Source organism: Lissotriton helveticus, chromosome 6, assembly GCF_964261635.1.
Source record: "Lissotriton helveticus chromosome 6, aLisHel1.1, whole genome shotgun sequence".
NCBI lineage: Eukaryota > Metazoa > Chordata > Amphibia > Caudata > Salamandridae > Lissotriton > Lissotriton helveticus.
In genome coordinates this window covers 1,623,248,293-1,623,266,191 of record NC_136067.1, presented here as the reverse complement: position 1 = coordinate 1,623,266,191, position 17,899 = coordinate 1,623,248,293, and the positions used below count along the sequence as shown (strand labels likewise).

The 17,899-nt window shown below is 45.1% G+C and overlaps 1 protein-coding gene across 2 annotated transcripts in view; it reads right to left on the bottom strand.

Moving 5' to 3' along the window:
* VPS54 (VPS54 subunit of GARP complex) overlaps positions 1-17,899 on the bottom strand; it is a 624,042-nt gene that overhangs the window by 472,385 nt on the left and 133,758 nt on the right. The window contains exons 5-6 of one of the 2 annotated variants that reach the window (XM_078649430.1): positions 4,029-4,110; positions 3,463-3,500 (exon numbers count right to left, since the gene is read on the bottom strand). In XM_078649430.1, coding sequence (XP_078505556.1) covers positions 3,463-3,500; positions 4,029-4,110 — 120 coding nt within the window. The remainder of the gene's footprint in view (positions 1-3,462; positions 3,501-4,028; positions 4,111-17,899) is intronic. The other variant, XM_078649431.1, reaches the window with a different exon arrangement.

Below are 17,899 nucleotides of genomic sequence, written 5' to 3'. Positions count from 1 at the left end.
AAAATACATAAATAAATAAAAAAAAATTTTAAAAAAAATCGCTGCACCGTGAGTCACGAGCACCTTGTCACCGACGTCCGTGACACCCGGTCAGACTCCGACGCAGCACCTGGTTGGCTGCTGAGGAATGGACGCAGCTCCGGCTTTGAAGCTGGAAATTAGATTCAGCGCCTACTTCACCGCTGTCACATCGGCAGAGATTTTCGACTCACGCCCCTAAATGCAGAAACTTCATTTAAGCTGCATAGCAGTAAGGAACCGAGGCCGCATGTACGGAGATCGACGCACCATCTCTTCTTCCAGCAAGGAACCTTTGCATCACCTCCCCTGCCTAGCAGTAAGGAACCGACGCATCACCTCCCCTGTGGAGTTAGGAACAATGCATCGCTTTACTTTTCTGGCACCTCACCGCCCTAGAGGCTAGTTTTGTCTTTGATTTTTGATGCATCCAAGGTACTTGGTGCTAAAAGAAACACATCCATTGATTTATATGGATTGAACTAGCTTAATGTTTGAAAAGTGATATCTCGCCTCGTGTATGATGGATTTTTGTTGTATTGGTCTTGTTTTATTCCCTAAAAAAATTTGCTATTTTTCTTTACATGGTGTGGACTGCGTTTTTAGTATTTTCAATGTGCTACTGTGTGTGTGTCTGTATGTACAAATGCTTTACACATTGACTCTGAGATAAGACTGACTGCTCGTGCCAATCTACCAAGGAGGTTAGCAGGTGTCAACTTAGCTGGGTGACTCCCTCACCCTGACTAGAGTGAGGGTTCCTATTTGGACAGGGTGCAAACCACTGCCAACTAGGAACCCATTTCTAACAATTAGCAACAACATTTTAAAAAAGGAAACCCCCCAAAAAACAAATCACACACAATTAGCAGGCCGGAATGAGCTGTGCAATAATTGTGCCCCAGAACACCAAATAAATAGGAGTAAATCCACCATCATCCCGCTGACGGACATTACAGCACCACACCCGGAAGACTTTCCACTGGAGTGGCAATCAGACCCTGTCCGCTACCTGGGCATCTGGTATCACAGTGATCCAGCGGTGGTCATATAAACTAACTATGGTACTGCCATAAGTAAGCTGGAAGAAAAAGTAGAACGATGAATACATCTCCCTCTGTCCCTGGCAGACAGAATAGCTGTGGTAAAGATTATCATACTACCACAATTTTTATATCTATTTAACAACATTCCAATAACCCCACCAAAAGCAGTATTCCAAAGACTGACTTCCAGTGTAACTCGCCTTATTTGGGCTGGTAAGCAAGGCTGCATTGAACTACGTGCGCTGACACTCCCCATACTCTCTAGGCGGGTTTAAGGTCCCTGACTTTTTGCTCTACTATCTCTGTGCTCAGGCGCAATATGCACATTTTTGGTATCATCCAATCAGATACCTACCACATACGGCGGTCGAAGACGGGGACGTCCACCCAATACAGCTCCAATATATATTGCCGCACCCCCGAGCACATGTCTCGAAACAAGAAATAAACACCATCCCCACGACAAATCTGGCATGGCAGAGGATGGGAAAATTGGCGCACAAACTCCCGCTGTACGCGCCAGCATTACCTTTGCTGCAACATCCAGCGATATCGGTGACTCAGGAGAGGGCGGGCATGACACTGCTGCAATAGGTTGGAATAGAAAAGATGGGGGATTTATAGAACAACGGAATATTTATAGAAACTGACGACCTTCAATATATTAGTAACCAAACACTCCATTTCAAATTCACTAATCACAGGTTGCGAGGTGCAATTAAAAATCACTATCCCACATTTCCAGCAGAACCACCTGTTCTTCAAGCATTATAAATGGTCATCACTGATCCGCACAATGTTCATCTAGTGACCAAACTATATGTCCTATTACAAACTGACATAGCAGAAAACACATGCAAAGCACGAAATAGATGGTCGATAATATCCACATTTGTAAAGCGCACAATCACCCGTTAGGGTCTCTAGGCGCTGGGGGCCGTCGGGAAGATTAAGCAAGCTATTGCCCAGAGTCACATGGTGCTGGGCTAATCTGCCGCCGGTGCCGGGGATCGAACCGTGATCCCCAGATTCCGGAGTCAGTCGCCCTGGCCGCGGCGCCACACCTCTACGATGGTTTTAGACACGCCCGTTCTTGAAGAAGAATGGACTAAGTGTTGTGCCTTGACTGACCTACTTACACCAAATGGTAACTTACGACTTAGTCATTATAAATATTTACACCAAGCATACCACACACCGGCTAAATTAAACAAATGCGGTCTCCGCACAGACGCGAGTTGCAAACGTTGCGGGGCTGACGAAGCAGATTTTATACACTTAGCATGGCACTGTCCGCATATTAGTGACTATTGGGAAACTGTAACAACAATGTTAAGCTCCGTGTTAGGTACCAAAATCGATTGTACAATCCGTATATGTGTGCTAGGTCTTGTGTCCAATTTGGGATCCAATAACTGTAAATTCTGTGTGATTGCGTTATAATTGGCTATGCGTAAACATCCCACATGTAAGCAATGGATACATGACATGGTGTACTGTAAGGACACCCTGAAAACCTATCAAGAAGAGCTTCCATCAAGAGCCAAACCAAGAGACTATTGGCAACCATTAACGCTCTACCTACAATCCCATCCGATTGATTAACTACCCCTCAATGTATATTATGTTGTACTCTGGTTGTAACTGTGTCAGTAATGTATGACGCATTGTATTGTATTATTGTGTCACACCAGCAAATTGACAACTGAGCTGAATGTGTATGTTGGCCTGTCTTTTTCTTTTGGTTATGTTTTACCTTCTTTGTAAATCTTTACAATGTATGATCTCGAACTAATGTACAAAAAAATGTAATAAAAAAAAAAATTGTGCCCCAGAAAACATTAAGTGATCTTAGCAACAAAAAGCAGGAGTTAGGGTATGAACAGGTTGCAAAATGTTATTGCTTTATATTGTGCAGGAAACATGGAATAAAATGGTGTGATCAAACTCAATGTTAGGCCACAAAAACGGATTAATTTTAAGAACTTAACATTTGGTAGGAGCACACATCGGTCTCATACCCATTTTGTTTACAATTCTGTACTTAAATCAAATTAATCTTCCATGATCACAGAGACAATACAAATTATAAGTAACAATATGTATTGCTCTCCACAGCACATCACACAATTTTAATGACTGCCACCATTATTTTTTAAAAAGCACTCTGCTTATTACAGAACAGTATGGTCCAATGGCACTCCTGCCATAATGGTGAAAGAAGTACTTTTCTGTGGTTTGATTTTTAAAAGGATGGATAGTCTAAAGTTTACCATATTCATAAAAGTCATTCTTTGGAAAGAATAATTGACACTCCCTTCAGCTGCGAGCCTTGAGAGTGGCAAACCAGTTTATTGGAATTTATGTTAATTTAGTTACAAATGACTTGCAATCATACCTTAGGTACTTGCTCCAGATCAGTCCTGGATTTTTCTGCTGAAAAATAATGTTTAAAGAAAGGTTTAGTCAAATAACAAACAATCTGAAAATTTAACAGGCAATCTTACCCCAGCGATATTACAAAACATAAATTAATTTTTTTAACTAAAGTTATTTATCTGGAAGAAACCAGTGACCTAAGACTAATTACCCCTAATAATACATAGCCCCATGTTGGAAGAGGATATATGCGCTAGGTACACTAACATGGGTAAGCAGCTATAAATGAGCTCACCATACAAACAATAGAAGACATGGGTCATATTGAAAGTACATAGATTCAGCCCTGTTTTAGATCAGTATAAGTCGTTTTGATTAAAAGAAACAATCACGCAATGGAGAATAATTCCCCTTGAGGCATAGCCAGAATCCCAAGAGAAGCAAATCAACGACTAAAGAAAAGCAGCAAGACTACATTTTAAAATTCGGTGGCTTATGTTTTTTTTCTTCCAATGTGACAATACCAATAACATGACATAGTAATGGACAACTTGATGAAGCAGTTAATAACAGCAGAGACTTTACCATTACTACGTGACAGAGCATTCCTGTCAAACTCGTCCTTAGGGGGACAAATATTTTTGCATCGATCATGAACCTTTTCTCGCTGTTAAAGAAAAAAAAAGAAAAGCAAAGATAAGTACTTTTGCATTTAGAGACTTACGTTTATATTCAGGATGCTACAGAATTACAAATACTTCTCGATAAACGCAGTGTCCTATTTAATGAGGTTGGTAAAGTTATTGCACAGCAGAGGCATGGCAAAAAACGTCAAAATATTTGAACAAGGGCTACAAAAAAATCTGTTTACTATGAACCCTCAGCTGTATACCAAGTTCAAACGTGGATGCTGACCACCTATCGGGTCTTATGCACTAATCTCCTTTCGTTCTGTTGCTTGTATTTTATTGCCTGAATTGCTTTTTGCCTGGTTCTACGGTTTCATCCCTCTCACACATGCATTAAATGATTAGGCGGGTGCTTCAGTCAAGACACCCCAATTTATAAGACAAACAAAAGCAAGTGCACCGATGAGTGGATCGTAGGCAATGAACACTAAGATACCCTAAAAAGTAACTTCTGTACCAAAACCCATACACCCACGCTAGCAATTCAAACAGGTCAAATAGGAAAGTCAACAGGGGTTACCACTGGCTTGCCTTTGGGTCTTTTAGGCACTGCTCTTACGAACCATGGTCTCTGAAGCAATTCTGCTGGAGTCAAGTAGAGAATGTCAGTGGGTTTCTAGCATCCCCATTTACTTTCTGCAGTTAACACTCCCTGACCTTTACAACTTGACACCAAATAGGAGGCAGGTAAAGGTTTAAAGGTGGGAAAGGGAGTCGACCCAGTGTTGGTGCAGGCCGTTAAGGGTGTAAAGGTGGGAAAGGGGGTCAACCCAGTGTTGGCATCAGCAAATGTCACATCTGCTACCACTGGATGATTGTGTAATGACGTCAATGAGGCACAAATACTTACACGTTACTACTGGACTCCACTGTAAAATGAGAATTGAGATGATATTTAGGATGAACTACCTGTGAATAATTCTTCCTCTAGTGGAACATCTATTCCAGTTAAAGAAACTGTCAGAGCAAGGGACTGTGCTGCTATGGAGATGGAAGAACCACAGTAGCTACAATTAAACCCTCAAAGGACTTGCATTAACTCGCCCTGAAGGAAGCCTCGAATAAATATACAAGGCAGTCTGTTTGGTAGATGGATGATCAAAAGACATATTAAAGCAAAGCTACAAGAGTGATTAAGATAAACGAGTTAGCTACCTTTGGTAACATTATTTCTGATAGAAAAAACGTATTTTGTAATGGATGGTGTATCCAGCAGATTCCCTACTGGAACCTTTCCAGAGCATGTGTGGTGGGGGATAGTCGAGGACAGAACTAGCCCCCACAGAAAGATCTGCCAAATCAAGATTGAGCACAGCTCTATCCCATAAAAGCTATCCTCTAGTGGAGTGAGGACAAACTATTCAGGGGAGATTTCCCAACTAGTTCAATGCTGAGCTGCACATTAACAGAGATCCATCAAGAAATGGTCTCTTTCCAAAAGCGTCCAATTTCGAGCCATTAACCAACATAATAAGGTAGGCATCCATTCAGAAGTCATTACATCTAAGAATATAGCAATTCAGTTCTCGAATAGGAAGGAGCCTGTGCAGTCTGTCTTCACATTTCGACGGACGAAGGAAAGAAAATTGGTATAATAGTGGTTTGAGATGCATTAAAAAAATCCTACGGGAGAAAATGTGGTTTCAGAAAAAATAAACCCTATACTTATAAAAGACTTTAAAGAGGCTGAAAGCACTGATAACTCATACTTTCTCCTGATGCGACTGAGACGAGGAAAACTACCTCGTCCAAGACAGTAATTTAAGATGGTAGGAATGCCAAGTTGCAGTGAGAAACATACTGGATATACAAATTAGACATTTTGCAACCTTGGGGGTCGAAATAATATAACAGACCTTAAGTGTTTTTGTGAAAATGGGATAATTGATCTCTGTAGCTTAACTTATGTAATAAGAGAAGGTTTCTGGTATAATGATATATGTGGATGACTTAGACTGGAATCAAATTCCTGCTACATGTAATTCATATGCACTGCTGGCACACTGACGGTATATCAAAGGCATGCCTATCTATGCCACTCAGCACCTGCTCAGCGGCAATTGCTACCCATGCCGGTCAAACCACTTCAGAATAGGTATAGATCACTTATTGCCCAGCTTGAAGCACTTAACCCTGTTCATATTTTTTCCTCAATAAACATTATTAGAGATATATGAGATCCCCTCCCAAGGATAGATCACTTTTTCATTCACTTTAACTGGTTGTTGGTTACTACCCATAAGATTAATGCTCCGTAAAGTAAAAATGAGAGGATGTGCTTGGTATTAGATCGCAAAAGATGCTTTCATCGCAGCACTTGATGCTTTTATTCCAGTCTCTGCTAATAACACTGATATTAATGACTTATGGTGAATTTAAAGTGGACGGTTTGCTATCTTAGGCACTGAATTCTCATGTTTCTAAACATTCGGAGCAACGATTCTTGCCAAAATGTAACCTTTTAAAAAAGAATGCAAAAAACTGGAACCTGTATGGAGGCGTGGTTATAACCCAATAAGCAAATCACTATACCTTGTGGCTCTACTCTATCTGGCTTTCAATGTAAACAAATCATCGGAAAGGCTAAAAGTACATTAAGAATTAATTCTTCAAAAGAAACTGTTAAGTTTTAAAACCCAATAGACATGTCAGGTATTTAACCCACCTAACGCCTTAGAACTGAGTAATAATCCGGCTAACCACATTTATGCTCAACTGATACAATATGTTCAATTTTGATGTCACCCCAGTTTCTACGATTACATTTCACAAAAATGAGACAAATTCCTCAGATTCTTCATGATCAAAACAGGCTTTGTCAGTTTTCCGCTTCCATATCATGTAGGCTTCACAGAGTTATCTATGGCACTCCAATCTGGCTGACTCATCGAAGTTTGTCTGGTCTAATTTCTTTGCCTGGAATTAGACAGGCTAATACATCATTTTACTATGTTGTTCAATGCTTCCTTAGATACAGCAGTCATTCCCTTTAGTTGGAAAGATACAGTGCTATCACTCATCCTAATAAAACACCCTAAGAGGGTCCTACGAATCCCAGCAACTACCACCTCATCACTTTTTTGCATTTTCCCATTAGGATACTAGAAAAATATGTAAACAGTATTCTACCTTCTTTTTTACAGGTCAACTCTGTTCATGACCCATCTCAGTTTGGGTTCAGATCACTTTTCAGCATACTATCGTTCAGTGTAGAATTAGCTGATGATCGGCACTGGACACTAAACCACAGGAGTTGTGGGGCCCTAATTCTACTTGATCTATTGGCAGCCTTTGATACAGTTTCCCAAGAGGTGCTTCTTATTTGGTTGAATTCGATTGGTTTCAGAAGCTCAGCTCTGAAATGGCCAACTTCATGTTCAAATAACAGGACCCAAAGTGTGAAAACGGTTTCTTCCTTTTCCAACACTAAGAAGGTGAAACATGTGCCCCCTAAAACCCTGGGTTCATCATTGAGCCCCACGATTTTTAACATCTATGTGGCACCTACATTTATTCAATATTTTTCCCACTTCTTTATACATATGCAGACAACACTCATCTTATCATCTGGCGGAATGGATCTCCGGAACTCAACCAAGCTACGTTTAGGTGACGTTTATCTGAAGTAGCGACTTAGAAGCATTGCAATTCCCCTATACTTAACACTAATAAAAAAGAAGTGTTGGTGCTGGAATGCTCGAATACCATCGGGTCAGATGCTAGGCAATCATCAAATTTGGGTGCTCTGCCCTCTAAAAGCACTTCTGTTAAAACTCTTGTTTTTCCTCTGGACAATGCTTGCACTTTAGGATATATGATGAAAAAGGTAATATCTCTGGTTCATGGTGTCGACAGTGCTGAAGTAAATAACCCCATTTCTTCCTCTGGATTATCCTAAACAAGTTTTTTAAAAGCCTTGATTATCTCAAGATTAGATTGCTACAACAGCGTATGCATTGGTCCGTCCAAGAAACTACTGCCAAACCTCAATTCATTCAAAATGAAGTGGTCCATATGATTTTTGACTTTACTTTCCACATCAGGCCCCCTTCTCCCATTAAAGGCTCCTACTCCATTGACTACACACTGAGAAAAGAATAATTGTTAAAACTCTTTCCTCATCGTGCAGCCATCAAATCTGGTTCCTTCTATCTTCAGGACCACTAGCTAAAAAATGTGTCTGTTTACTATGTTCAGTCTTGGACTATAACTCTGTGATTATCTCTTTTAGGAAAGTGAGATAGATTGGCCGAACCTTTTGTCTATTGGCAGCTAAGCATTGGAACACCCTTCCCTCTTCACTTAAGGATAAACTTAATCATCCCCAGTTCAAGAAATCTTCACAAACCTTTCCATTTGATTAATCCTCACTCATGCTGCTTTTGACTCGTTATCAGGTACATTTAAATTCATAGCGCCAGGACACCTTTATGATAACAGTTATGATTAATAAAACTTAACAAAACAAGACCTCCGATAGATATAGACAACAGACTGAATTAGACAACACAAACAGAGGACAGGATCAAGTGATTAATATGTGAATAGCCTGATATTTGAGAATGTCTTCATAAAGAGTTTGCATCTTTCTCCGCACAGTGACAACTCCTTTTACACAATTTAAAATGTTTTAATTAACTACTTAAATATAGAGTTTCTGTTTAATTGGGTTCATGTTTTCAATGTGTTTACTTTACCTTCAGATGGGTTAAGAAAAAGGTATTAATGCAGAAACTCCTCTAAAGGTGCAATTTAACATGAAAAACATTGAGTGAAGCATTACACCAGTTATTTCTACAGATCCATCAGTGGGCTAAGTGTAGTTGAAAATAACTGTACATTTTGGCTGTTGAGTGAGAATGTTTTAAGAGATGAAGAATTCCATCGCAATAGATGTGTGCAAAATAAACTGTGGAAAGGACAACTAAGGCTTTTGATTTAAGTGAATGCTCATTTACCCAGAATGATAGTAAAGGTTGAACACCAAGGAGGAGGCATTAAAAATACAAAATGGCAAACATTGTCACAAATAATGGTGTGCCTGGACACAAAGAATTAAATTGATTTACAAGTTCACAAATATCAACAATATTCTTCAATCAACCAAAAGTGCAACATAAAATCGTAAGGCACCAACATTATTACAAAGAAAAACATATTTAATAAATTTTGGTACATTAAATATATTTAAATAGTCACCGAAAAATCACCAAAGGTGCAGGATGAACAAAGGCACTACATTGCAGAAATGGGGAGCAGAGGAAACCTCTATCAAGTACCATCACCGAACTGAAAAGCAAAGAACTGGAAATTGCAAAGTTCACAAATATCAACAATATTCTTCAATCAACCAAAAGTGCAACATAAAGTCGTAAGGCACCAACATTATTACAAAGAAAAACATATTTAATACATTTTGGTACATTAAATATATTTAAATAGTCACCGAAAAATCACCAAAGGTGCAGGATGAACAAAGGCACTACATTGCAGAAATGGGGAGCAGAGGAAACCTCTATCAAGTACCATCACCGAACTGAAAAGCAAAGAACTGGAAATTGCAAATGGAGCAGCTAAAAAGTATCCCATGTGAGGACCTTCAGTGTTGAGTGTGCTGTGGCACTCGGGAAAGGAATAACGCAAGACAGGAATTCCGCAAAAAGGGCACAACATCTCTGTACTGAGAAGAAGGACTAAACAAAGGTTAGTAAATAATGACGCAGCATAAAATATAGGAAAAATAATAGAAGGAAAGGAGAGGTACATGGTAGGGGTAGGATTTTTCCTAGTGTATAGGAAATATAAAAAGTAGACAAGTAAGCAGAAAATGAGGGGATGTAGAGAAGAACAAATTATACTCGATCTCTCATCGGCATTTGACACTGTCAAACGTGACAATCTATTCTTCCTCTTGGAACGCGGAATGGGGCTCTCAGGCACGATCCTTAAATGGTTTGCCTCTTTCCTCAACAACCGAGCACAAAGGGTCAAATCCAAAGAGTCTCTCTCCAACCCGAGTCCCTACACACTGGGTTTTCCCAAAGGATCCTCCCTCTCCCCCACTCTCTTCAACCCTTTCCTGGAACCACTGACTGTAAATCTTAAAGCCTCCAACATCCAATATCACATGTATGCGGACGACACCCAACTCTACATGAAAATCTCCTCCCCCGAAGACATCAAATTTTTCAACGGAACCCTTCTCAAAACCCTTAACTGGCTAATCTCCAACCATCTCAATTTAAATGCCCTCAAGACGGAATTCCTCCTCATTGCCCCGCTAGGCAAACCCCCACTGTGTTGAAATTTCTCTGTAACCTCACCGCCCTCAACTGCACACCTCACATCATGGACTCCACTAAATCACTGGGAGTTGTGCTAGACAAAAACTTAAACATGCAAGATCACATCAGATCATCAACCAAAGGAGCGAACTTTCAACTCTGCATCCTAAGAAAACTCAAACCCAACCTTCCCCAAGATGACTTTAAATCAGCGGTGCAAGCACTTGTCATTTCCAGACAAATACAGCAGTGCGACTCTTTGCGGTCTGCCTAAACTCAGTTTAGCACCTATCAGAGCAGCTCTAAATGCGGCCACTGGACTCATCACAGGTTCTAAGAAGACCAACCACATTTCACCAGTCTTAAAATTGCTCAATTGGCTTCCCTTTGAAGCTAGGATAAAACTTAAGATCGCTTGGATGACCCATAGAGCACTACACTTCAACACCCAATCAATCAATCAATCAATCAATCAAGGCATTTGTAGAGCGCACTACTTACCCGGAGGGTCTCAAGGCGCTTGGGGGGGGGGGGGGGGGTGCTGCTACTGCTCGAACAGCCAGGTCTTGAGCTTCTTCCTGAAGGAGAGGTGGTCTTGGGTCAGGCGCAGGTCGGGAGGGAGGGAGTTCCAGGTCTTGGCGGCCAGGTAGGAGAAGGACCTTCCTCCTGTTGTCGTTCTTCGGATGCGGGGGACGGCGGCGAGGGCGTGACTGGATGATCGGAGATGGCGCTTGGGAGCGTAGAAGTTGATGCGGTTGTTGAGGTAGCTCGGGCTTGATCGTGTAGGGCTTTGTGTGCGTGGGTGAGGAGACGGAAGGTGATTCTTTTGTTGACGGGGAGCCAATGCAGGTTTCTCAGATGTCCGGAGATGTGGCTGTGTCGTGGGATGTCGAGGATGAGTCTGGCTGAGGTGTTCTGGATCCGCTGGAGTCTCTTCTGGAGCTTGGCGGTGGTTCCGGCGTAGAGGGCGTTGCCGTAGTCCAGTCGGCTGCTGACGAGGGCCTGGGTGACCGTCTTCCTGGTTTCGGTGGGGATCCAACGGAAGATCTTCCGTAGCATGCGCAGGATGTTGAAGCACGACGAGGAGACGGCGTTGACTTGTCTGGTCATGGAGAGGGAGGAGTCCAGGATGAAGCCCAGGTTGCGTGCGTGGTCTGTCGGTTTGGGTGCGGGGCCCAGGGCGGGGGGCCACCAGGAGTCGTCCCAGGCGGAGGGCGAGGAGCCCAGGATGAGGACCTCCGTCTTGTCTGAGTTCAGTTTCAGGCGGCTGGTCGTCATCCACTCGGCTACGTTTTTCATCCCTTCGTGAAGGTCGGCTCTGGCGGCGGCGGGGTCGTTGGTCAGGGAGAGGATCAGCTGGGTGTCGTCAGCGTAGGAGATGATGTTGAGGTTGTGTTGGCGAGCGATGGCCGCGAGGGGGCTCATGTAGACGTTGAAGAGGGTGGGGCTCAGCGAGGATCCTTGAGGGACGCCGCAGATGACTTCGGTGGCTTCTGACTTGTACGGTGGTAGACGGACTCTCTGTGTTCTTCCGTCGAGGAAGGAGATGATCCATTCCAGTGCCTTCTCCTGGATTCCGACGTTGCTGAGGCGCTGCACTAGGGTGCGGTGGCAGACAGTGTCGAAAGCTGCGGAGAGGTCTAGGAGGATGAGGGCCGCTGTTTCCCCGTTGTCCATCAGGGCTCGGATGTCATCGGTGGCAGCGATGAGGGCGGTCTCGGTGCTGTGGTTGGCTCGGAAGCCAGACTGTGAGTGGTCGAGGGATCCATTCGTCTCGAGGAAGGCGGCCAGCTGTTTGTTGACGGTCTTCTCGATGACTTTGGCTGGAAACGGGAGGAGCGAGATGGGGCGGTAATTCTTGAGTTCGGTGGGGTCTGCTGTGGGTTTCTTGAGAAGGGCGCTGAGTTCGGCGTGCTTCCAGCTCTCCGGGAAGGTGGTGGTGTTGAAGGAGGTGTTGATGATGTCCCGCAGGTGGGGTGCGATGACAGCGTCGGCCTTGTTGAAGACGTGGTGAGGGCAGGGGTCGGTGGGAGATCCGGAGTGGATGGAGTTCATCATGCGGACGGTGTCTTCGGTGCTGATCGGCGTCCAGGCGCGGAGGGTGGTGGTGGGGGGCGGTGGATCATTCGTGGCGTGCGTCGGTTGAGTGCTGAAGCGGTTGTGTATGTCCGCGATCTTGTTGTGGAAGTAGGAGGCGAGGGAGTTGCAGAGGTCTTGCGATGGGGTGATGTCGTTGTTTCCGGCGTTGGGGTTGGAGAGCTCTTTCACGATGTTGAAGAGTTCCTTGCAGTTGTGTGCGTTGTTGTCCAGCCGGTCCTTGAATGCAGTTTTCTTGGTGGCGCGGATCAGTTGGTGGTGCTTCCGGGTGGCAAGCTTGAGGGTGGTCATGTTGTTCGGTGTTGGTTCCCTTCTCCTGGCTTTCTCGAGGGTTCGGCAGTTCTTCTTGGAGCTCTTGAGTTCGTCGGTGAACCATGGGGCCTTCTTGCTGCCGGGTCTGCTGGGCGGGGTCCTCAGTGGGGCGAGTTCGTCCACGCAGTTGCTGATCCACTTTGTGAGGTTGTCGGCGGCCTGGCTGGGGTTCGCTGAGCTGGCGGGAGGGTGCTGGCTCAGGGAAGCGACGAGCTGGTCGGCTGTGATCTTTCTCCAGCTTCTTCGAGCAACCTGTTGCTGGTGGTGGTGGATCGTCGTTCTTTTGAAGGTGAAGTGGACGCAGCTGTGGTCCGTCCAGTGGAGTCCGGTGGCGTGGCTGAAGGCGATGTCTTTGCTGGATGAGAAGACGGCGTCGAGTGTGTGTCTGGCGAGGTGGGTGGGGGTGGTCACCAGCTGCTTGAGTCCAAGGTTAGCGAGGTTGTCCAGCAGGGTGATGGTGTTGAGGTCGTTGTTGTTCTCCAGGTGGAAGTTGAAGTCCCCCAGGAGGATGTAGTCGGCGGAGGGGAGGGCATGCGGGCTGATGAGGTCGGCGATGTCCTCGCTGAACTGTGTGCGTGGTCCCGGGGGTCGGTAGATCAGGGTGCCTCTGACGGTGGTTTTGGGGTCCGTGTGGATCTGGAAGTGCAGGTGCTCGGCGGTTGGCAGGGTGTCGTCGGTGTTGGTCTTGATGTGGATGGTGTCTCTGTAGATGATGGCGATGCCTCCTCCAGTCTGGTTGTCGCGGTCTCTTCGGGTGATCTTGTAGCCCTCTGGGATGGCGATGGCGATGTCGGGCGCTGAGGAGTCGTTCATCCAGGTTTCCGTGAGGAAGGCGACGTCAGGAGCTGTGGTGTCTAGGAGGTCCCAGAGTTCGACGGCGTGTCTGTGGACGGAGCGGGTGTTGAGGAGGATGCACTTCAGGTGGTTGCTGCTGGTGTTCGGCTTGGCGGGTGCTGGTGCGGGGCATGTCCGGATGTAGGTGAACTTGCAGGCGTGGCAGCTAAAGGGTCCGTGGGTTCCTCTCGGGGTGGCTCGGTAGCATCCAGGGATTCGGCCGGTGTTGAGTGCGTTGAGGGTGGCGGCGTCGTAGGTCCGGCGGGTGGGCTGGTGTCTGCGGGGCCCAGGGGTCCTGGCACTGGGCGCGGTCCAGGCGCGGACGGGCGCAGACGGGCTTGCCTTTGGCGCGCCTTCGGCCGCTTAGGGCGCGCCCGCTGCGCGTGCACGCTGCGCGTTTGCCACTCTGCCATAAGTGGAGAGGGGGGGGGGCGGAGCGCGGGAGGGCAGCTGGGAGGCGGGAGCGGGGAGGGCACAGAAAGGAAGAGGGCGTGGCCGCGTGGACGGCGGCGGGAAGCGGGGAGCGGGGCGGGGAGGGCACAGGGGGACAACCAGGTGGGATACACAACAAGGAGACAAAAGGCAGGAGGGCACAGGGGGGACAGCCAAGTGGGAGGTACAGTAATGAGGGAAAAAGGAGAAAAACACGTCAGCAGTAAAATACAGAGAAACGGGCAGCCGAGTCCTACCGTGGACGGCGGAGCTGGCCCAGGGGGGGAGCGCTCACAGAGTGCGAGCGGAGCTATGCAGCAGGGCAGGCCGCCGAGGAGGGCGGACCTGCGAGGAAAACGAAGCTGGGAGCAGCAGCAAGGGGAGAGGGCACCGGCGCAGCTGGTGGCCGTGCGGCGCGGGAGTGTCCTGCACACCCCACTCTACCTGACAAACAAGCTGGAACTTTCGGGTGGCTCCAGGTCCGCAAGTAGCACCGGCACACTGCTGCTCAAGCCCAAGAAATTTTATAAGCTTGAAACTTACAATCGTACATTCTCTGGCATTGCCCCGAGAATCTGGACCTCCCTTACAGTGGAAACAAGACGGATTCCCTCTACTCTTGCCTTCAAAAGGCAAGTCAAAACTCTACTGTTGAACAAACTCTTCTAATGAACAATGCGCAGAACTTGATACTGTGCTCCTATTGCCTCTAAGTGATTGTTTTTGTCTGGTTTGCTCTTGATGTATATTGCCCTACTTGTCGCTCTCACCCTTCCTACTTCCTTTGCCCACCCCAATTTCTGCTTGCCCCGGTTGTATATTGCCCCACTGTTTCCATGATTTCTCTCACCTACCTATTTTCCTTTGTCTACCTAAACCTATGTAAAGCGCTCGGATACCCTCCGTGGTCATGTCCATATTATACAAAACTTTTAAATAAATAAATAAACAAGGGAGTTAACTCACAGGAGAAGGTTAAACAGGAAGGCAGCCCACAGTCTGGTGCAACTGAAAGGGGGGAAAAAATAAGGTGCAAGAAAAAAAGGCAGCAGTACGAAGAGGGCATGTGAAGAAGAGGAACACAAGAGGACGAGGGGGTGGAGCCCAGCATCGATTTCATGTCCAAGTGCCTTTTTCTCCACTGCTGCGTAAGGAGTAATAATGTATTTTCTGACCAAATCCCCCCTATACTTGCTTTATCAGTGTAAAATCTGATTGATTACAAGGCTTTATCAGTCTACTTTCCAAATACTTTCACTTTATCACAGAGCATATCTTTCAATTTAAGGTCAAAGATGGTACTTTGCAGCCATTCCTGTCACTTCAGAACAGCAGTTAAGTGCTTAACCTGTATTCACCTAGTTGTACTGCCTCCTTGATAGTGAGATTTAACTGCAATGACAACTCTAAACTGTCTCATTCTTGTTGGAAGCCGTGGATACCTATTCTGCCATAGTGCTAATATACTGATCAACTTTCTCCCGGCCTGGGGCAAAACCAAAGAATCTGCTGTAAATTAACCTGCATGGAATTTAGGGGCACCATCAAGAGCACTGCATATTATTTTACAATCCGTCTAGTGATGGAAGGCCATAAAAAGACATTTGTATAATTAGGAGGCTTTCTTCCTAAAAGTCTTCAAGAAACATAATAGTCAATGCTTTCTTTATTCTTAAAATCAGGGATGTGGAATTCCTATAGCCCGACGCCCAGGACACATTGTTTGGGGTCAAAGGCAACAAGTTTTCATACGTATTTTGTCCTTGGGACAAGTAGGCCCAACCCCCTGCAGCACAAACCCTTTGGCTGCCAGTTTGCAGTACCACATTATGAACCAGGGAAGGGAAGGGCGCTGTTTCCAGTTAAGGTATTATTTTTGTCCATATATCAACGCTGTTCAAACTTGTATTTGTGGTTCATTAATTGAAAGCCTTAATTATTAAAGTGAGTGCTCTAATTAAATGTTGTAAGCTCTGACTGCACTATTGCCCCTATATGGACCAATATCATCAATTCCTCCCTTGCCACTGGTTGCGTCCCGGCCTCCCTTCAGCTTGGCCAAATCTCTCCCATCCTGAAAAACACCTCTGCCGACCCAAATGACCTTAACAACTTACGCCCTATCTCTAACCTTCCTTTCCTCTCTAAAGCCCTGGAAAAATGTGTCCTATCTCAACTAGAGAACCATATCCTCGCCTTCAATCTCCTTGATGTTTTCCAATCTGGATTTAGAAAAGGCTGTAGTACAGAAACTGCAATGTTAAACATCACAGACGACATTCATCGCTCCCTTGACAAAGGTGAATCCTCACTGCTAATACTCCTTGACCTATCGGCGGCATTTGATACTGTTCATCATCCCACCCTTCTCAACACTCTCAAAGCTCGATTTGGCTTGGAAGGCACGGTACATAAATGGTTCTGCTCATTCCTTCAAAACAGATCTCAGCAAATCAAGCTTAGCCACTTCCTTTCTAAACCCCAACCTGTCTCCCTCGGTGTCCCTCAAGGCTCTACCCTATCCCCAACCCTTTTCAACCTTTTCATGGAACCACTCACCCTCATTCTCAAACAAGCTAAAATAAGTTACCACCTCTACGCTGACGATACCCAACTATACTACAAGATCAAATCCCACAATGACATCCTTCACCTCAATGACACCCTGACTAGAGTACAAGCCTGGTTCCACCTCAACCATCTCAAATTGAACCCTAAAAAAACTGAAATCATTCTTTTCACCCCCAAAAACAATACCCTTCCCATCCAAATCTGGATCGACGATATCAAAGCTCTAAATTGCTCCCTCTCCACCTCTAATTCTGTTAAATCCCTAGGCATCAGCATCGACCAGAATCTCAATCTCATCCCCCACATTAAAAACACAGCCAAAAGTGCTCTTTTCACCCTTCACCACCTCAAGAAGATCAAACCTTTCATTCCAGCCGATGATTTCAAAATCGTTGTCCAATCGCTTGTCCTCTCCAGGATTGACTATGGTAACGCCACGCTTACCGGCTCTCCTAAAACCCATCTTGCTCCGATTAAATCTGTCCTCAATCTAGCTGCACGACTTATCTCTGACTGCAAAAGATTTGACCACATATCCCCGTCCTCAAAAATCTTAACTGGCTCCCAATTGAAGGAAGATCCGCTTACAAAACCGCTTGTATCACCCACAAAGCTCTTCACCAAAACACCCCCTCCTACCTTGCAACCAAACTAAAAAAAGCAGGTTGCTCCAGGTCCCTGAGAAGCACCAACTCCCTCCTCTTGATCCCACCTAGACTTAAATGTCAAAAAACCCAATCACGCGCATTCTCTGGTAATGCTCCTACCATTTGGAACTCTCTCCCCAAGGACCTTCGCTGCATCCCCTCTTACTCCCTTTTCAAAAGTGAACTCAAAGCACTTCTCCGCAACAAATATTGGGGTATATAACAATATTGTCACTGAGCTTGTCCACTCTTCTCTCCTCTCTTATCCCCCCTTCCATTCTGAATGCAACTTTTTATCACTTTTTGCTGTTTTCGCCCTTTTGTAAGTTTACCTTCCTTTTTCTCCCCCCTTTTAAATGACGTATTGCAATACTGTATCACGTTGCTAATTTTGCACCTATTGTTATCCTATATTTTGTTGTTCTACCTTGTTGTAAAGCGCTCTGATACTCCAGGGTCCAGCAGCGCTATATAAAACCCTCGAAATAAATAAATAAATAAATAAATTGACGGTAGTTCTAGTATAAAAATGTGAAAACACGTATTCAAAGTCTAGCAATATGAGGCTCTGTATAATGCTCCCAGAATGC